The 22,020-nt window shown below is 39.5% G+C and overlaps 1 protein-coding gene across 1 annotated transcript; it reads right to left on the bottom strand.

Moving 5' to 3' along the window:
- Positions 1–5,474: 5,474 nt before the first annotated feature.
- LOC146617997 (cystathionine gamma-lyase-like) lies at positions 5,475–17,582 on the bottom strand. The gene is made up of 12 exons (XM_085372130.1): positions 17,322–17,582; positions 15,861–15,942; positions 15,591–15,686; positions 15,342–15,451; positions 14,908–15,042; positions 14,712–14,769; positions 14,198–14,275; positions 13,817–13,969; positions 11,504–11,625; positions 10,395–10,447; positions 8,644–8,782; positions 5,475–7,379 (listed from the first exon to the last, which is right to left on the bottom strand). The coding sequence occupies exons 1-12, from the start codon at positions 17,505–17,507 to the stop codon at positions 7,365–7,367; spliced, it is 1,227 nt and encodes a 408-aa protein (XP_085228256.1). The 5' UTR covers positions 17,508–17,582; the 3' UTR covers positions 5,475–7,364.
- Positions 17,583–22,020: the final 4,438 nt, after the last annotated feature.

The raw sequence follows: 22,020 nt of genomic DNA, 5'->3' as shown, positions 1-22,020 counted from the left end.
TGTCATCTCTCAAGTTAATGTGGAGAAATTTTGGCCCACACTCCTTTATAGCTTTGCTTCAGTTCATTGAATTTATGGATATTTGTTTATGCATCAGTCTCACTCTCAAGGTCCAGAGGGCCTTAAGAGGGCCAGCTCTGCTCTAGGATGCCCTCTGGATGCAGCGGATGTGGTGAGTGACAGGAGAATGGTAGCTAAGCTGTCATCCCTGTTGGACAACATCTCCACCCCATGCAGGAGACTCTGACAGCACTGAGCAGTCAGACTGCACAACAAAGACTTCACAACTGACCAAACACACACATCCACACATGTGCAATAGCAATAACACTAAGTGCAATACTCTTTTTCTGACAACGTTGTATTTTACTCAGTTGTATATAGTATTTTATTCTATTCTATTCTATTGTGTACAGTTGTGCACAGCATCTTATTCTTATCCTATTCCAGTGTTTTTCTAATTTTTGCTATGTAACTTTGCACTGTCCACTTTCTGCTGTAACAAAACAAATTTGCCATGTGTGGGACTAATAGAAGTTATCTTATCTTATCTACCAGAGCATTTGAGTCAGACTGAGGTTTGTAACATTTTGAGTCTTCTCTTTTTCAGCCATTCTCTTGCAGATTTGCTCCTGCTTGTTATCCTGCTGCATGACCCAGTTTGACTTCAGCAGAGGCCTTCACAGTCAGCTGCAAGAAGCCCGGGTCCTGTGGTTGTAAAACAAGCCCAAATCATCAGCCCTCCACCACCATGCTTACAGTTGGTATGAGGTGTTTACACCGGTCTGCTCTGTCAGGTTTTCACCAAACATGTAGTCGTGCATTGTAGCCAAATGTCTCCACTTTGGTCCTGTCTGTTCAAAGAACATTGCAAAGCTGTTTATGACATTCATTCATTTCATTCATTTATTTGTTCATTTTCAGGCACAACAAATACCTATATTGAACATAAAATGCACAAAACAAAAAACAAAAATTGCCTGAAAAAGGAGTGGGACGAAGAAAACTTATTAAATCCATCTGGACATGGACTGATATTTGCAGGCTATAATTTTTGCCGTAGGTTGGTTTTCTAAAATTCACAGTCCCCCGACTGTTGGGCAGTAGAATAATTTCTTCCCCTACATCCTTCTAACCTTTAGCTGAAGAGGTCATCCTCCTACCTTTTGCAAACTGATAAGCTGACATTTGCATTCTATTTACACAGAAAGTGGGCAGTTGTTGCAAAGGGGAGAAAGAAACCACAGTGTGAACTTGTAGCTTAACTATGATATATTTCTATTTCTGTAATTTGAGCAACTGAATGCAGTGCTATTAATACCTTCCAGTAATGACTGTATTTACTGATAAGATAAAGGTCATCACATCTCGCTGCTCAATGATGGCTCAATTTGCACTCCGGTTTTATGTCTGGCCTTTCAGCTGTGACATAAATGGAAGAGTCTTGTTCAGACGAACAAATGAAATTGCTTTCATGTTTTATTCCAGTGGTTATTTCAGTTAATGAAATGTCTACTTGAGATTGCCTCTCAAAGTGAAACATTTCCTACAAACAAAATGTTGTATAAAAAATTTATAAAATGTATTTTATACAACTTCACAGAGAAAATAAATATGTTCATAGACTTGTGATCCAGCAGGGCGATGATCCCATAAACAATTTAAGCTTGGTTTTTCAAATGAAGCAGGCTAATATTAAGCATCAAGAATGACCTTCACCCCAACCTCAACCTATTGAAAATTTCTGCACTGTGCTTAAATCCAGGTTTACGCCAGGAAATTAACCAATTTAGATATAACTCTACCTATTCTGACGGGAGTGGTCAAATATCCAGACAGACAGAAGCTTGGCTACCAAAAAGGTCTCGCTGAGTGGCAGTTTGCTGAGGGACATTATATTAGGGATATATTTATACTTTTAACTAAAATGCCAAATAAATACAAACTTATGCTCTCAGTTCTTCTTTTTTAAAGATGCATGTTTCCCAATTATTCCACGTGGAGTTCAAAGAAATCAAAAAATCCCAAACTCACTATGACATCCATGCCTACGATTGAGTGCAAACTTCTGAGCACAACTGCAAAATCCTTTCATTGATAAAATGAATTAGACTATGCATGCAATCTCAGCACATGCAAACAAAACTGCTTCTGATGAAAGAACAGTTCTTGTGTTTTTCTACACTGCATCCCTACATGTTCGTGTTGAACAGCTATCTGTATTTAGATAAAGGTTTGGGCTTTTGTGTAACAGCTATGCTTACATGTTTGTTAGTTTGTGTGTATTTAAATAAAAAGAAACAAAATGTATTTACTTTTTAATAAAACGATCAATAATATTGAAGTTGGTTGTTCCTATTTAGCTTTTACAATCCGCATGAGTGAGAAATGAAGAAAATCAGTTTCTTTTAAAGAAAGAAGGCAATATACTTTAATCTGTCTGCTGCCGGCTTCTGAAATTGTCTGAGCATAACTTTATGAAGTCTGTGAACAACAGACAGAAGTTTCAGCCAAATGATGCATGCATCAGCACTATTCTGTTGACTTCCTTTCAGAATCATTTCTGCCTGTTTTTACTCAGATTGACCAGACTGTACTGCTGGTTGATTGATCCGCATTGTTTTTTTTATTGTCTTTTTATTTATTTTTCCTTAGATCTTGGCTGCAACTGCCGTTGTTGGCATAACGCACAACAACAACAACAACAGTTGCTGCAGCTTCTGGTTTTGCCACAACAGCAACGTCATTGACATTATTTAAAATCAATACAGGAGTAATTATATTCTTTGTCTGCCAAACATAGAGGCTGAGAAATAAATGGCGACAACAAACCCTTCAGACACGTAATTATTCCTTTTCAAAGACACTGTCAATATCGCTTCAGTTTATTCTTTTAGTTGTGTTAGACCTAAAAATAAATGTAACTAAAGTCATTGTTTGTGCTATTTTAAAATGGGGATATTTAAGCTTTCCCAGAATCTATGCAAACTCACTGCAAACAATCATTCTTGTTTTCAGTGCTGAAGACTGTGTGGAAATGATTCCAATGTCCTACCCAGCTTTAATTGCCTAGAATTTGTCTTGTGTGAGACTGTTTACAGTTTCTAGTGTGAAAAATGCCAGAGCTGACTGCAGTTGTTCTCCACTAGAGCTCTTGGCTGACATTGGAAACAGATGGAGCTTCAATCAACCACAAAGCAGTTTTTACCAGCAAGCTCATTTACGCAGAGTAATTCAAATGGGCAGCACGGCAGCACGGCACATGCATCATACAAACAAACTGGTTCAGTTCAGATTTACAGTATGTCTTAATGTTAGACCAGACAGAGACCAAACAGACTGGATTCTGGTTGGCCATGTGGTCTAGAAAGTTTTTAAAGTGCATGCCAAGTGAGCCTCATCATCATTATGCACACATTAATAGGGCGATAGGCAGGTCAAAAGGCATCTGGACGTCTGGCTTAAAGCTACTACTGTGTTTTGTCTCAGCAGCAGCCTGAGCAGAACAGTGACTTGGTTGCTTTAAACCCTTCTCTAACAGCATTTTAATGACCGTGCTAACGTGTAATTAAATTCTGCTTTTCAGTCAAATAAAGTCTAATTTGAAACCAGATGCTTTTTGACTAAACACATCAGACTTATTTTGGGCATGCTAGACATAAAATTTGTTAATGTTAAATTTGAACAAAGGGTCTTTCTGTAATTCTGGAGAGGTGGCAGGTTATATTTATGTTTTGTGCAGAGTTAGACAAGCTACAGTAAGAAGAATCTAACAACAGTTGGACTCTAAATGAGACATAGCCAAGATTTCTACAAAAGATGCTATGTTTTTTGTAATGTTTGCGTGAATGCATGTCATTCTTTCTGTCTGTAAACACGATAGCTTGAAGGTTTTGAACAAATTCTGATAAAATCTTGTATGAGTGTAAAACGGGATCATTTTAACAGTCCATTAAAATTTGGCTTTCAACAAAGAAAACAAATTGAATATATACAAAATATGACAATATTCCCTTACTGCTCAGAGAGTGAGCTGCCCTGGCGAAGGTTTGTGCTCTTGGAGTGCTTCTTCTTCTATCATAAGTTTGATGTTCCAGCGCCTCTAAAACTCATGACAGCACATCTTGTTTGTAACAATTCCAAAGTGTAAGATTAACCGTTTCCATTTATATGAAGGGTTTGTGTTGGTTTGTTTCCTGGCTAACAGTAGCATGTTCCTGACATCACTTTTGACTGACAAGACACTGAAGATCACTACTCTCCATGCTGCTGTTCATTTAATGGTCCAAGTTTAAATGGCTCAAAGGCTACTGGTTACTGGAGGTGAAAAGAATCCATCAAAGATCAGAAAATACAGAATCTTTCTAAAGAAAAATAAACACACAGTTCTTGTGTCTTTCTGCTTCTATCATTTTTTGATACCTTTCCGTAATACGCCGCTGCCCACACTGAAACACACGTATGAGCAGTGTGTAGTCAATTTCTGGGAACTGGAGTTGATATTTCAAAACAGAGCAAGCTGACATCTGAACTCCAAGTATTTTACTCTCAGATTTGTGTACACGAAAGTACTGTTGGTCAGACATGATGAAGAGCAGAGACCCTCCAGTGAAGGCAAGTAAGTGGTGCAACAGATTGAAAGCACACAATGGAAGGGTCAGAGCAGTCGTTTTTACAGTGTTTACAGTGAAGACTTTGTCCACATTTTCAGTCCCGATTTGTTTAAAATGATGACAGCACATGCTATATTTAACAGGAAATCTAATCCATTAGTCATATTTGTTAAATAAACACCAAGAGCCACACACAGAAATGTGTCTTTCCACAGTAGTCCAGGGTTGTTATTGAAGGTTAAGGTGGATGTGATAAGCAGCTAAAGAAGACTGAGTTCCGTTTTCTTGTCCCTCTCAATTCAAGTTCATAATCATAGTTAAAGCTGCTACGGCACTAACGTGTTTTTGTTAGCCGAAAGAGATCAAAAACAGTAAATATACACATTGTTCCCCATAATGGCCGAGGCTGCTCAGCATGTTTCTGCTACTTTAGACAGAAGCTAGACAGACCCCACAGTTTATCCCTGTCTGTGGGCTGTTAGTCCACCGCTTACCTCAGCTGTCAGTGACAGTGAGAAGCATCCACATTTATTTAGTCTGGTATAAAACTATGGTAAACGACTTCTCCTCTGAACAATGACAGCAATACTGCAGTGAGTTGTTGAGGATATGCTGAACTTTGCCTGTCAGTAAGGCTGCTGTTTGTGTTGCTGTTTGTGAAACACTGCTACTCTGACAGTGAATCAACTCTCATATGATGTGAGAATAATCAACTGTTAATCAGAGGGAAAGTGTTAGCTGGCAACATTAGCTAGAATAATGTTCGTTTAGACCAGCGGCCATGGACCGTTTGGTACCGGGCCGCGAGAGTTGAGGCTCACGTGTGAAATTCATAGTTTTCAGGATTTTTATCGATTTTTAGTGTTTTGTTTTGTTTTTAATCGTTTTTATCGTTAACTCTGTTTCCCTGGGTCTTCTCCCGTGTGTTATGAATAATTCTTCTTCTTTTTTTGGTACCGGTACTGATTTATTATGTTGTATTTATCCACGACACCTTAAAGGCAGGCCTGTAAAAATATTGTCGCACATAAACACGGTCCGTGGCGCAAAAAAGGTTGGGGACCGCAGGTTTAGACAGCTCTTGTGAGCTACCCAAAGACGGAAGAGACGTGTGTCTTACCTGCTGATAATAATTAGCTGTGACTATATTGACAAGAAATAAGCATGTTTATTTTATGCAAACTTTTTTCACACATTAGAGCCCTGACTTCAGTTCAGGAGATGACTCTTGAGGTGAGGAGGAAGAGCGTGACATTTTATTAAGAGGCAGCATTACTTTCTTCACATTTTTGTTTCTGTGGTGAGGGGGACTTAATCTCTGACGATAAAGCACAGGTACGATGCTTCATATCTCAAGTCTGAAGGTGCAGGCATGAAGTGAAATGTCCCTCCACCGCAGGCGGCCGCCTACGTATGTGGCCAGTCTCTAGCCACATACGTAAAACACAGTTGGAAAGGAGAGGTGCTTCCACCCACTGCTTTCAAATATGGTGGTTTCCACAAACCACTTCCCTATTCCTCTGTATTTTTAATGGATACATTATAGGTTCATCAGAAAGCAACAATTTGTTGGAAGATATAAACACACACACTAAATCTTTGTATCCTGATGAACATGATACATTTTTCTCCATTTAATAATTACATAAAATTACTGACTGCAGGTGTGGGTACTGATCAGTCTTTTGCAGAAGATCTGACACCTTAAGTTGGGAATTGCCCCACCGTGCACCCCCACCCCACTGCTGATGCTGAACTCACAACAAGACTTGTGCTTGTACAGCACGATGGTTGAGAGGAAGTGAGACGGGCACAGATTTGCACTTGGACTGATTTTAATGGATTTTTTCGATTACAGTAAATGATGAGCTGTGATGTGGGAGTACAGTGGGTTGCACAAATGGCGTGTGTGTTGTCACACAGATAAAACCCAAAGGAGTTCTGACATGTCTCAACCTCTTGTTTAAAAACATAAAAAGCTCTTTATCAAGCATAATTCTCAGAGATGTTCCTGTAAAAACATTCAGCCGTTTCTACACAGACCTCAACTGGAGTCACTGCTGGGAACGTCTTCACTTGTGTATACCAGACCCTCCCACGTTTACTAGCAAATATCTGGAGCTCCTCCTCTCTTAGTAACAGTTCATTTATATCAAAGTTTTGGCCAAACAAAAAGGACATGCAGCATTTTTTGTTCACCTTCTAGTTTGAGTAAAACAATTGTTCTGCATGGGAAAAAGAAATCTCTGTCCAAAACTGTGAGAGCCACTATCACTTCTAACATTTGGTCAGTAGGTGGCAGCTGAGCCTCAGATTGCAGATGATCGTGTGGAGTCTTTACCTTGCCACCTAAAGTGCCCTAAGGTAGATGACTTACGTTGTGAATTGGAAGTGCATATAAAGTAATCTAAAAATCTGCACATTGATACCATGAATCAACCTGAAGACACAGTTTCATAGCCAGGTTATTCAGAAAAGTGTCTGTTTGACATTGTTCCAGCAGTAACTCGTGCTTCATCAATTTTAACTGAGCAGGACTTTGCCTGATTAAAGCCTTCGAAAAATCCTAATTATAACAAAGCACAGAACAAACATGAAAACAAAGTAAAACCAGCCTAAAAGTCAGCCTCCCCAAGAACAAGCTTCCCTGACAGGCGAATGTCACTGAGCTGAGGTCCCACATGTTGGAAACTCGGGTCTTTCATCCCAAATTTGACTCCTCCACCCTCAAGGATGCCATCTGAAGACATTTCACTTCTTTGGATGCTATTAAAGAGAACAGAAGATAGAGGGGGGAATTAAAATAATTTAATAAATACATAAATAAAATGTACAATCCACATCCAGCTTCTCTTTTTTTCCCCTAAGAATAAAAAGGTCACTCTCTGATGAGCTTAGACGGGATACCAAAATGACTGCGATAAAGACAAGACCAGATTAGATTAATATAGGCCAAAGACAAAACCAGTCACTAATCCAAACCCAGGATCTTACAGAAATATCACCATAAACTACATCACTAACTGACCAACTGATGTCCACAGCCAACCTTTCCTGATAAAACTCAACTGGAAATGAACCCGTCTACCCCCATCTGACCTGCCATCCTATCCAATTAAATGTTTCACAAATCAGAGGTGCCTTTCCTGGGACCACAGACAGTCATTAGAGAGATTTGTCTCCATTTAATATCCATTTTCTTCAGATGGGCAGCAGAAGGACGCAGCAGCATTATCTGAATGCTGAGGACAGGAGGTACAGAGTGCCATGTAGGGTACAGCTAAACGAGGTCGTAACAAGATTTTAGGAAATTCAAATGCACTGCTGATGACAGCGTAGTTAGAGGATGGGAATTAGCAGTGAATCATCCCAAACCAGTGCGCTAGAGCTCGGAGTTTTAATGCAGCAGAATCATGGCCAATTTGGGTGACCGTAAATCAGAACGAGTTGTTGGTGTTTAGTTTTGCATCCATTCATAAAATACACCAGAACTCACATCCCTAAACTATCCACGCCAACCAGAACAACGATGAATCAGAGAAAAGCACATTTAATAAACTCTTTGCCACCGTGCCAGGCCAGAGACAGTCAGAGAGGTGGACGAAAACGTCAGACGTCGACACCGGCTGCCAGAGGACGAGATGCGATAAAGATGCAGATGCAGATGTCTGGACACAGTCTGCCAAGTCTGAAAGCGATGCACTACAGTGCTGCACTGCAGTGAGACAGCTTAAAACTGAGTAATGAACTTGAAAATGAATTCTGGGAACACGACAATGTTTCTGCTGAACCAACAAAGAAGTTAAAAATAACATTTGCACTGTATATACTGAGAAACAGCAAATATCCATTTGAGGAGAGGGTATCCAAAAGAGGTTTTTGGTAGAAAAAAGTGAACATTTTATTCACTAAAGCACTAGCTTGACCAACAGGTAAAGTTAACCTTCTCAGGAAGTCAACTCAAGTCTCCCGTAAACTTGATGCCACCACAACACAGAAAGAAAACAAAAACTTAATGTCTGATACTTACAGCAGCAGCCAGTGCCTGATCCAGGTCTTCGATGATGTTGGCTTCGTCTTCCAGGCCAACGGAGAGCCGGATCAGGGTGTCGCTGATGCCCAGCACATTCCTCTCATTTTCTGGCACTGATGCATGGGTCATAATCACCCTGAACGGTATGATAGAGAAGGATTACACATGAGCAGAAAAACATGCTGAGATTCTAATGGAGAGCATAGACAGTGACTTTATAATGGACATAAAGTGTTGCAATTACACTCAACAAAAATATAAACGCAACACCTTTGTTACTGCTCCCATTCCCCATGGGATGGACGTAGAGACCTAAAATTCATTCCAGATACACAATATAACCATCCCTCCCAAACAGTGGTCACAAATCAGTCCAAATGTGTGGTAGTGGGCACATCTGCTATATTGAGATAATCCATCCCACCTCACAGGTGTGCCACATCAGGATGCTGATCTGACATCATGAGTAGTGCACAGGTGTACCTCAGACTGCCCACAACAAAAGGCCACCCTGGAATGTGCAGTTTTGTCTCACAGCAAAATGCCACAGATGCCACAAGCAATGAGGGAGCGTGCAATTGGCATGCTGACAGCAGGAATGTCAACCAGATCTGTCGCCCGTGCATTGAATGTTCATTTCTCAACCATAAGCCGTCTCCACAGGCGTTTCAGAGAATATGGCAGCACATCCAACCGGCCTCACAACCGCAGACCTCGTGTAACCACACCAGCCCAGGACCTCCACATCCAGCAGGTTCACCTCCAAGATCGTCTGAGACCAGCCACCCAGACAGCTGCTGGAACAATTGGTTTGCACAACCAAACAATTTCTGCACAAACTGTCAGAAACCGTCTCAGGGACGCTCAACTGCATGCCCGTCGTCCTCATCGGGGTCTTGACCTGACTCCAGCTCGTCGCCGTAACAGACTTGTGTGGGCAAATGCTCACATTCGATGGCGTCTGGCACGTTGGAGAGGTGTGCGCTTCACGGATGAATCATGGTTCACATTGTTCAGGGCAGATGGCAGCTGAGAATGTCCCAGTTCTTGCATGGCCAGCATACTCACCGGACATGTCACCCATTGAGCATGTTCGGGATGTGCTTGACCGGCGTATACGACAGCGCGTACCAGTTCCCACGAATATCCAACAACCTCGCACAGCCATTGAAGTGGAGTGGACCAACATTCCACAGGCCACAATTGACAATCTGATAGACTCCATGCGACGATGTGTTGCACTGCATGAGGCAAATGGTGGTCACACCAGATACTGACCGGTTCTGGGTCCCCAGACCCCCAATAGCGCAAAAAACTGCACATTCCAGGGTGGCCTTTTGTTGTGGGCAGTCTGAGGTACACCTGTGCACTACTCATGATGTCAGATCAGCATCCTGATGTGGCACACCTGTGAGGTGGGATGGATTATCTCAATATAGCAGATGTGCCCACTACCACACATTTGGACTGATTTGCGACCACTGTTTGGGAGGGATGGTTATATTGTGTATCTGGAATGAATTTTAGGTCTCTACGTCCATCCCATGGGGAATGGGAGCAGTAACAAAGGTGTTGCGTTTATATTTTTGTTGAGTGTAGTTTGAGGGAGTCTGATAGGGCTCATCTATTGGTCTCTGCTGCCCCCTTGTGGTGGTCTGTGTTAAACTGCAGCAAGCTTACAGTAAACCATTTACAGAAGAGTGTACTTTTAACACTACCAAGAATAAAAACACTACAGTGACACTTACGGGTGTTCTGCCAAACTTTCGTACCCACCGAGGCTTTCTGCAATCGCAAACATCTGAAATAAGACCACAAAGGACATGAAGATGAAGTGAAGCACGGCGCGTAATGTGTACAGGCGAGCACAAAAGTTTCAAGGGAATTACAAAAAATGAAAAAGACAATTAGTAACCCACAACGGAAACAAGCCAAAGCAGCACTCTTCACTGTTATTTGTGGTCTGGATCATTTTCAGACATTAACAGCGAGCTTACATAGGCCTTTCATACACACAGTGAAGTCCACAATCTGTTCTCCTTGGATCATGCTGCTTCACAATGGTCCACTTGTAACAAATACTATAATAAAACTGGTCAAATTAACATGAAAACAATGTTTTTCCAGTGTGAAAAAAATGTGATGAATTTGGCAGCAAGTATAAACTGATGTCACATGTTAATTATGGCTATTATAATGTAGCGAAATATTATCAACTTGGAAAGTTTGTAATGTGTCTTGTAGAAAAACAGCGTTTGAAAATGTCACTGTGTCTGTGTGCGTGTGTGTCCGGTCAGTGAAGGCATCTGATCCTGATACAGACTCTATGCAGTCCTATGAAAAACTAAGTACACCCCATGACTCATTAGTTATAGAACCTTTAGAAGCAACAACTTGAAGTAATCATCTTGTGCAAAATAATCGTTTGCACACAAAATTTCAGTTGGATTTATGAAACAGTCGCACTGGCCTATTTTGTTCTTACCACAGTGCGTATGTTCATCGTTCATGACCAACAGTCTTGTTTAATCTTCATACAATTTGCAACCTATCTGCACACTACCCCGTCCACATTTCTCTATATAAGGAAGTAGGTTTACCTCTAGGTGCAGCTGAGAAAGCTGTGAAAGGCAAGAAATAAGAAGAAAGTGAAAATATAGTGTCTGAGGTCCAAACAGGAAGCCAGAAGGGATAGTAGCTCGACTAAACCATTTCTTTGTAATCCCTACAAACACAGTAAGGGTGCATTTAGTTTTTCACAGCACTACATCTCATAGTTTTCCTAAAGCCCAGCAACCTGCTTATTAAATGCAAAATCAAACAGGCCAGAATAAATAAAAACTTTGAGCCAAATTACTTTGAGGTTATTGAGGAAGGTAGTAGCATGCTCAAGTTTCCCTTTAATGTTGAAGGCAATCATCCCTGGACACCCAGTACACTGTCTCTTCATCACTTCGTACTGGGGGTGAGACGGCAGGCCTGTGTCAAAAGAGGGAAGACATATCTCAAAATTTCAAATTTAATTTTAAAGAAAAAGTTGGTAACGTACAACTTAATTTAAATAAGAAAACTGACTAAATTATATTTTATAGGCAAAAGCTGTAAATAATTGGCAAAAACAGCACAATAAGATGAAAGTTAGTTATCTACCCATGAACACCAAAGTAAGTTGGAGGGAAAATGCTGATTAATCAGTTTGCTTAGTTAAAAATTAGCACAGAGGAGGGGCAAAAAATTTTATGGATGAGACACATTCAGTTGGCTACTTTCAATAGAAAATTATGTATTTATTAGAGACGGCACGATGCCACTTTTTTATGTCCGATACGATATCATAAATTTGGATATCTGCCGATACCGATATGAATCCGATATAGTGTGTTTTTCAATAAAACTGTCTTTTTAATATCTTGCTGCTTTTTGTATAAGTTCATACTCAAGTTAAAAAAAACAAAAACAAAAAAAACTAAAGCTATTCTGTTATACCTGTATGCAAAAAATACACTGCACCCAAAATATTTCATATTTCAGCAATACTGATCAATCTAATAAACTTAAACCTGCTCCATCCTCCCTATTCTGGTATTTTAAAGAGTAAGCAACCTAACTAATAGGGCTCTAAAACTCCCAGCAAAAAAAAAAAAAAAAATTTTAAAAATTAAAAAAAAAAAAATAGGGACCCACCCCCCACCTCATGATGCTTAATTGACGTAATCAACTTTAATTTGATGCAGTGTGAAAAAAAAATGCACAGAAATAAAAAAAATTTCAAGAATAATTAAATAGATTCAACATCTTTCTTCAACAGAACTGCAGACTGCACAGATGGTACCTTCCCAAAGGAAAAAGTACTACAGCTTACTAGGGTATATTAGACTTAATAGTTATACTATTAGACTTCTATACATTTTACATCAGATTAAAACTTTGGGTGTAAGATTCGGATAATTATTTATTAAAAGCTAGACATTTAAAATGAGAATAAGAAAGAAAAGTATGTCTTTGTGCCCCCCTTTTCCCTGTTCTTGCCCTATCGGCCCCCCTGGCTAAACTTTGCTAGATCCGCCCCTGCATAGCCGTCAGCTACGTAGAAAAAGATCCTGGTGTAGAAAGTAATATTAAATAAGTTCTAACAACAGCTGATCAAGGTTAAAAGTGCTGCTGTTGTTCAGCCGCTGGTTTCCTCTTTCTGGTGCAAAGTGGGCCAAAAACAAACAAGAGAGATGGACTCGCGACAGAAAAGCTGATCAGCTGATCATTGATCAGTTTCATGATTGAAGTAGCAACAGGAGAGGGAGGAAGAGAGAGAGAAGAGGCCATCGCTCCATAAATCGGTTGTTAAGCTTAACGCTGGAATGCTTTACAAACATTCAGAGATGAACTTACACACTTGCTTTACTTCTCTCTGGGATCACTTCCTCGGAGATGAAATGCTGGATTGCTAGCGAGGCTACAAATACACACAGCCGCTCTACCACGTGACCACATTGCTGCGACGTGCTACGGTTATGAGCCGAGTTACGCCATGTCGCAAGTTTTGAGGTGCTTTTTTTGATATTTAATGGATCGATGACATTTTTTATTTCTCTCCGATATCCGATCCAGTAATTTACGTCAGTATCAGACCGATACCGATACGTAATATCAGATCGGTCCATCTCTAGTATTTATTTATTTACTTATTATGTAGAAATAGAGGGCAACACAAGGCAGGGAGTGCGTTTTGCTAGAAAACAAAAAAAAAAAAAAAAAGAAGCGTGCCACGGGTCACCGCTCAGCAACGTGAACTCAAGTGACCGACAGTGACAATGGTTTAAAGAACAATGGTTCTTTGGATCAATGTTGTCAACTAAATAACTGGCAAACAAAGCATAAAGAGATGAAACCAGGAAAGGTCAGACTTTTATAGTTTAACTGTAAGACCACCAGAGTTGTGAAAAAAAAGACAGTGTTTCAATGGGGAAGGTCACCATTGGTCAGTGTGACCTCAAATGACCTAAAAAGACAATGTACAACAAACTGTGCAACTTGGGTTTTGCAGGCTCCTCCAAATAAGCTTAAAGCTAAATCAGCAAGAGTTTCCTTGTAAAGATTGAGATTGGAGATAATGACAGGCATGTTTTGACAAGTCTGTGGTATGTGTGATTTTAAAATGTTTACAGCAAATCACCTGGGTAGAGGACGCGCTCCACCCTCGGATCAGCCTCCAGAAACTTGGCAACAGCCAGGGTGTTCTTAAAGTGCCGCTCCATCCTCAGGTGAAGGGTCTTCAATCCACGGTTACACAGGAAACAGTCAAAAGGAGACGGCACACTACCCAGTGCTGACGCAGAGGCGGGATCACATGAAGAAAAGGAAAATCCAAAGAGGTTACAAACAAAGCCTCCCAAAATCCAGATCAACAAATACTTTCCTACTGAAGAGAATTTAAACTGGTCAGAACTTGAGCCTCCAAATACAATGTGTGGCATGGAGGCATATAAAGAGGTTTATTGTACATTTCCATAAAAAAATTTAAAAAACACTTGATGCACTCTTTGTATTTAATCACCATTTTGCAGGAACTTCAGTCGCTCGTACAGATCCTCCCTGTTCATGGAGACGAGTCCCATCACCACATCGCTGTGGCCTGCCAAACAGATTATACAACAATAAAGAGAAGTCCAAAACACAGAGTTTATACTGGAGTTGACTTTGTTGCTCTTCTGTGTTTGAGCTTGTGCGTCTTTGCTATGTGATGATGGTGGGGCAAAACTAACTGGGTGAGCATCAAATTCAAACACCTTGACAAAAGTTCTAACTTCACTGGTGATCCCTGCATGTGTTTCTCTGTTTTAATCGTAGAGACAGGCAACGTGAGCATTTTAGCAATGCTTTACAATTATTATTCATTTAAGCTTAAGATCTTATTTCACCCATTTCAGACGTACTTTGGTACATTTTGGAGACATTTTAGGACTAAAGTAATTAATCCCTTCTAGCGTGCAACAGATCATGTGACTAAGCTCACAAAATGTTTGCATCGACTTCTAATGCAAATGTTAGGTTAGTAAAATCGAACCTACCATTCATGTATTTGGTGGCTGAGTACATGCAGATATCAGCTCCCAAAGCCAAGGGGCGCTAAAGGTGCACAAGAGAAACAAGAGTAAATCATTTCCTGAATTATTCCAGGATGAACTGGAATTTGATTGCAGGAGGTTATCGAACTGTTGTTACACAATCAACAGCGCACAAAATGCACCGTGGGTCAAGTTTCACCTGGAAATAGGCCGACATGAAGGTGTTGTCCACGACCACCACTATGTCTTTGTTGTGCTCGTGGACCAAGTCGGAGCAGGCCTTGATGTCCACCACCTTCATCATGGGGTTGGTGGGTGTTTCAATCCACACCAGCTACGTGAGCAAAGAGATGACGTATAAGTCAAACCAAACATGGGGGCAGAGGGAGGGGTGGGTGTAACTTCCAGAAGAGAAATCACTCGAACTGCTGATTCACAATGACCGTTTCAGTTAGCTTAAAGACACGCCCTATTAAGCAACATACTAGTCAAACCAGACACTGGTACAACAGCATGTGTTTATTTTGCAGATAAAATGGAAACATCTCCTAAAAGGTGCACCCAAACACAAACAAACAAACAAACAACACATGTTCTGAAATCTTCTGAAGTGTAATTTTTGCTTTGACATACCTTAGTATTTGGCTTCAAGGCAGCCTTGAGCAATTGTGGTTTTGTGCAGTCAGCAAAAGACACATCCAGGCCGACTTCAGCTGCGATTCTTTGAAAGTAGCGGTTTGTGCCTTGTGATTAAAAAAAAAAGAATCTCTGTTAGTATCACTAAACCACATAACGCATACATAATCTAGGAAACAAGATAACGTCTCATAGCTCACAGAGTTTGTTTTACACATTTGGCCAAGTTGCAAAGTGGTTTCTCACCTCCGTACACGTCATCCATGCTGACGATTCCATCGCCTGCCTTGAGCATGTGAGTGACCGTCACTGTGGCCGCCAGTCCTGAAGCGAGAGCAAGGCCTGCAGAGGAAAAGGTGTGAGAAGTTGTCCAGAGCAGGAATTATTTTCATCATCGTGTCAGAGAAGCCTAAAATTGGAAGGCTCTGTCATTTTTGAAGCGTTAAACATTTAGTAAAACGATGTTAAAACATGTTGTTTAAATTCACTGCTGTGAAATACGGTTGGCTGACGTACAGTACTTTGCTCCGTCCAGTGCAGCTACGGCTTTTTCAAGGCAGTTCCTGGTAGGGTTTCCACTCCGGCTATACTCGAACCCCTACATCAACACAAGATTTTTACATTTCATCACCACGGTCAGCATTTATAATACTTGCTTGCACCTGTTCAGACAGTAAGGGGATGCAGTTATTTAGTGATCAGTGATGACTTGGTATGTGGCACTTTTGTTAAGTTTAAGTATTAAAAAACCCCACAGAAGTAGATATTTATTATTATTAATGTTATTATAAAATACTTTGTGTTGGATTATATATATGTTGCAGGTACATACAAGCTGTTGCTTCTGCCTACACCCTTTTTGTCTAAAACATAGTCGGGTTTTTCCTTCTTTTTCCTTGATTTTGAAAAATACGGCTTGCTTTGAAAAGATCAGAAAGATGTAAATGAAATAAAAAAATACGTTTTTAATTTTTGGAGAAAAAAAATTACCACTTCTAATGGAGGTTAAGTGGTTTGTGTGAAGAAAGCTGACCTGAGTGCAAAAACTCAAAAAAAAAAAAAAAGTTTAACTGGTAATGCATTACAAATGAGGAGTATGCAAAGTACCCATGAAGGTGATGTCCAGGTGAAAATAAGTCCAATTCATCAGCCCTCTGCGACTGTTGATATGAGGTGTTTGTATTGATATGCTTGTGTGTGCATTATTAAATTATAACATCCCCACTTTGGTGTCGTGTTCATTGTTCAAAAAGTTTTGTGGATTCTTTAAATGCCTAAGCTGTGCTGCCATGACCTTTTTACAGAGAAGAGGTTTTCTCCTGGCAGCCCTTGCAAATAAGAAAAAAAAAAGTTTAACTGGTAATGCATTACATATGAGGAGTCTTATAACTGTGAAACATTAAGCAATGAAAACTGACACTAGTGAACTCTGCCCTCAAGAATTTCTTTCCTGTGTAATGTCCTGCCTCTTTTTGTCAGTGTAGTGCTAGAAATCTGTCATCTGTAAGCCAATCAATGCCAGAAGCAATGAGAAGGGAAAAAACGACTTTAACAATCTGAAACATGGAGAGATAATGATGTTAAAGCGGAAACAAAACAATATTTATCTAACACAGACTCCCAGTAATGGATGGCCATGAACTGGTTATCACACGCAGGAAGGAATTACAATACAAGTCAAGCTTCATCTTTCGACTGAGGGTAGTTTCTTATTTAACAGAGTGCGCAGTCAGTCGCATGCAGTGGGTTAAAAACACTTGAATTCACAGATTTTACGTTAACTTTACTTACCTAAAGAGACATTCTTATTCATGCTAAAATTAATACAAGACACGCCTCCATACAGAGCTAAAACATAATAATAGTATAAGAATAACCTAAAAATATACAAACACTTAGAAACCATCGGGCTTCGTATCGTCCATAACACTGGAACGAGTCTGATCCTAACCTGGCCTAAAGTAACGGGATACTTACAGCGTGCTTTCCTGGAGAGTACTGCTTGAACGTGGTAGAAAGGGAAATCGGCGGCACTACAGCCATAGATTTCCATTGCTCCGGCTCCTGACCGACGTGTATGGCATCTGTTGCAAAGGATTTATAAGCCGTGCGGAAACCGGCGAATAAATCGCTTTGTTCTTCTTTTTTGTCCGCGTTACTCATGGCAGTGCGCTCCAAAAATGACTGCTGCGGGCTGAAGATGAGTACACATTACCCGTGCCCAGTAATGGTAAAAGACATTTAATGGAGCCGTGCGCTGCGCTTGTCTCTCGGAGCCAATCAGCGCTCGACACAAACCGCGATGTGGCGCTGATTTGCTGGGGGTTAGTGGGCGTCCAGCCCACGTGGCCATGCACGTTGTTTACGCTGTTCGTCGTGATGCAACGTTTCCTGCTTTTTAAGTCAGGGTCCGCGTCTCTTTTTCCAACACGGTGCCTACGTTTTTAACACGAATGTGCTACTGCACGTTGTTTCCTTCTGGGTTTATAATTCAGGTATTTACCCAAAGACAGTGATTTATGTTGTTTTGTAACGCAACAGAGTCAGTTTACAATAACACTGACTTGGGGGGGATACTCGATTTTTCAGCAGCCGCAATAAAAGTTCTTGTGTTGGTGGCACAATTCACAGAATCTGGTGCATTTTTTTATCCAATCATATTATTATTATCGCTATTTTGTTTTCTTCTTTAAAAACATTTTTGTGTCTGAAGCTGTGTTTCCAGGAGTGAACCACAGGGGGAGGAAGTGCTCTGTAATGACTTTGAACGAGAACAGTCCGCTTTGCTTTATTGTGTGCAGTTTTCTTCAGTTTGTTGAGCAAATTCACACAAGCGCGTGGAGTTAGTGTGATCTCAAAGTGAAAACAACATCAGATAAATATAGGAACATTTCTGGCTATTTGTTTTTTCTGTCATGGAAACAACAAATTGAATCTTTCTATCAGAACTACATTATCTTTGTTGGTGTAGTCACAACATTTTGGTGTCAGTGAGACAGTGGTAACACGATAGAGGTGGTTTTGATGCAGATTTAAGTATTTGTTGTTGTTTTTCATGAATACGTTTATGTATAGTAATGATTTAGCACGTAGACAGTGGGTGTGCTCTGGTATGGAACGATCTGTGGAAAATCAGAGGACTCCGTGCAGTCCTGTGATTTAGTAGCATAAAGAAGAACCTTTTGCAGCAGTAACTTGAAGTAATCGTTTTCCGTGTGACTTTATCAGTCTCTCACATTGTTGTGGAGGAATTTTGTTCCACTCCTCTTTACAGTGTTGCTTCACTTCATTGAGTTCTGTGTGCACTTGTTTGTGCACAGTTCCTGATACAGTATTTAGTCAGCTTGAGATCTGACTTTGGGCCCTTGAACCACCTTGATTCTTTTTTTTTCCTGCTATTCGGCTGTAGATTTTCTGCTGTGCTTGGGATTGTGAGGGACTCATATTTGACTCTAGAATACTTTGGTTTACAAAGAAGTTCATGGTCGATGCAATGAATGCAAATTACCCATGAAGGTGAAAATAAGTCCAATTCATCAGCCCTCTGCGACTGTTGATATGAGGTGTTTGTCCTGATATGCTTGTGTGTGCATTATTAAATTATAACATCCCCACTTTGGTGTCGTGTTCATTGTTCAAAAAGTTTTGTGGATTCTTTAAATGTCTAAGCTGTGCTGCCATGACCTTTTTACAGAGAAGAGGTTTTCTCCTGGCAGCCCTTGCAAATACGAAAACCAACAGGCTCAACTGCAACAACCCCCCCCCCCCCCCCAATTAAATAAATAAATAAATAAATAATGGGAGCTGTGTGTTTCAGACAGTGTTAATGGAGCGTGTTGTTTTGTACATGTTTCAAGGATTTAGGTCTGTGGTTGAAGTGCACAGCCAGTGTTGCATGCTGACAAACTATCAACTGTTACCACCTGTGCCTATTAGGGATTAGGTCCCGGTAGTGTTTTGTGGATGGCTGCGCCCACATGTGCATTAGAACTGCTGAGGAAAGCCTTGTGCTAAAATGCATTTGTATTTTTCTTATTATCTAGTAATATTAAAGATTTTACACATGAAATTGTGAGTGCTGTAGTTCTTATTCATGAGTTAATACTTCCAAACAAGTTATATTTGTTCAGCCTTCTTCTAATTGTACTGTCATGAACTTAAACATTGAATTTGTTAACCGAAGTCTGCAGAATCTGAAGAGTAGGTTTTGGGCTTTTGGCAGTTTCTCTGAGCATTGCACAGTCTGAACTGGAAATCCACTCTTGGAAAGACTGTTGCATTGTTTTAACACAAACTGTGAAAACTTCTGCTTTTACACTTCCAGATAATCAGTAAATCAAGTCCATTTGATTAGTATCTGGCTGCTACTTACTCGCATAATTCCTGTGGAAGCAGAAAGGGTGTATTTAGTTTGAATGCACAGTCACATGAAACCTCACATGACTGTGACTACTGTAAACAAGATCTCACCTTTGTTTTAGGAAACTGTGGACATTTCATGGTTTTGCAGGTATCCAAACAAATCAAGCTGCCGCTGCTATGGCCTTTTCTTGGCAAAGTACTCACTACAGTTTGAACAGAAATTCTGTGAATAAGGGCTTAGAGACCGTCATTTTTTTTTTTTTTTTTTTGCTTTTGTCTAAGTATGTTTATGACTATTTATGAAACGGAATCTGTCATATTTCTTGTATTTTAAATACCTTTCTTTTTTCCTGAAGCACTGAGTCCATCATTGTCAGAAAGAATTAATGTTCATACTTCACTCAGGCTTTTGGTCATACACTTCATTTTAAATGATAACATGAAATAGATTATAAACTAATTACTAATTAGTGGTGATAAAGAAATGCATTCACTGAGGTATCTGGGTGCAATTTTAAATACATGTTTATTTCTGTTCTTCTTAGTATAGATCTTCCACTATAGATTCATTTGAGAGTTAATATTCCTTTTTATTTATTCGAGCTATTCAATGCGGATGATCCACAGAGAGTATGATACACATAAGATTTCCATCTCCAGCTCTAAACTTTTAAAGTTTTAAAGCTGAGGTCTGTGGCTGAAATTAACACTTCCATATAAAAACATTCAGCTGATGTACTATGTGGTCATTAAAATGTAGAACTTTTATTGTCATCGATGTACATTGATGTATTTTGTAGTATGACCTTAAAAAAATTAAAGTACCTTAGCATTTTACTGAATAAAATATTTATTTATTATATTAATATTTATTTTATGTTGAATTTATTATTCAGTATATATTGCAGATCACGTGGGCAGATTACACACTGGTAAAAGACCTTAATAAAATGCAGAAGACACAGTAATACAGTATAAAAATTTAAAATCCAATAATGAGTGCAATAGGCTTCTTTTTTATGAATAACAAGCATGCTTGTAACTCTTGTAACTCTACAAATAAACAGTGCAGTGTTAAATAAAAATAACAGTTCCACAGTGTTAAATTATTACTTTACAAAATGTCCTTCATCCAAGTTTTTGTTTTCTGCAAAAACAAAAGAGAACAATATTTTAGAAAGATTTAGCATAAAGAGGTGGTAAGTACACTGTACTGTACACACAGCTTTTATGAAAATAAAAGACAAGCCCCTATGAGCAGACAGTTTTTGTTACATACATAAAAAATATATATAATTATTGTTGGGATAAACGAGAATAGACTGCGTTAGGTGCGGGGGGGTTGCTGGCTGTTTCCCATGTGTCATGTAAGTTTTAAAAAATCATAGGAAGTGTAACTCCCTTGTTGACATATTTTTGAATGCAGTGCTTTCATGCACAGTACATAATAAAAATAAAATATGTTTAGATTTTAAATAAGTTGCGACCTCCAGTTCGTCAGAATTAACAGCCTGGAAAAAGTAAAATTAAATGAAAAATCATTAAAAAAAAATTAAAGAGGAGCGAGGAAAGACTTTTCACGAGAGAATTAATTGTAGTTTTTGGGGGATTTTTTTTCTTTTTTTGAGGAATTTGGTTACTCGCGAGCAATCTGAACGCTTTCAGTTACAAGGCCAAAGCTAATGGGTAGTTGATGTGTGTGGGAGTTGGATTTCGGTGTTCGTGTAGCTATATTAGAGGTCATTTTAGATTAAAAATGTAAAATATCAAATCACTTTTATTGTCACATCACATGTGCAGGTACACTGGTACAGTACATGTGAGTGAAATTCTTGTGTGCGAGCTTCACAAGCAACAGAGGTGTGCAAAGTACAATAACATAAGAACAAGCAAATATAAGAATGGCTAAATCTGAGAATTATATGAATAAATATATGTACAATATAAGAGTGTATGCATATTACTGAATGTGTATACTAAATATGTATGTCTACGTGTGTATATATGTGTGTGTGTGTGTGTGTATACATATTTTACAAATTAAATAGAGTAAAAATAAAAAAAATATATAAAATATACAGAGGTTGGCTCTTATATGGCTCTTAAATTTGGACTCAACTCAAATACATGAGTAAAATAATAGAAAACGTGTTTATTTTACACTACTGTAGGCTGTGTTTTGATAAAATAGGAGCGGCTTCAGTGAGTGGCCGGTAATAACCTTTCGCAAACTCTCGCGATAATACGAGCCGGAAGATATCAGCCGAAGCGTTCGTACTAGTCAACTGGAGCCGCTTATGTTGTACTGCAGCCG

This window comes from Diplotaxodon limnothrissa, linkage group LG15, assembly GCF_057381915.1.
Source record: "Diplotaxodon limnothrissa isolate DT_005_m linkage group LG15, D_limnothrissa_male_GT1.1, whole genome shotgun sequence".
Taxonomy (NCBI): Eukaryota; Metazoa; Chordata; class Actinopteri; order Cichliformes; family Cichlidae; genus Diplotaxodon; species Diplotaxodon limnothrissa.
The sequence above is the reverse complement of the archived record's forward strand: the minus strand, read 5'-3'. Positions and strand labels throughout refer to the sequence as shown.

Bases quoted from the DNA above. Each gene is read 5' to 3' on its own strand.
- LOC146617997 (XM_085372130.1), bottom strand. From the start codon at position 17,507: ATGAGTAACGCGGACAAAAAAGAAGAACAAAGCGATTTATTCGCCGGT. The intron at 15,043-15,341 runs GTATGTCAAAGC...TTGCTCACGTAG, and splicing joins CCTTGAAGCCAAATACTAAG to CTGGTGTGGATTGAAACACC. The intron at 13,970-14,197 runs GTGATTAAATAC...CCTCTGCGTCAG, and splicing joins ACTGAAGTTCCTGCAAAATG to CACTGGGTAGTGTGCCGTCT.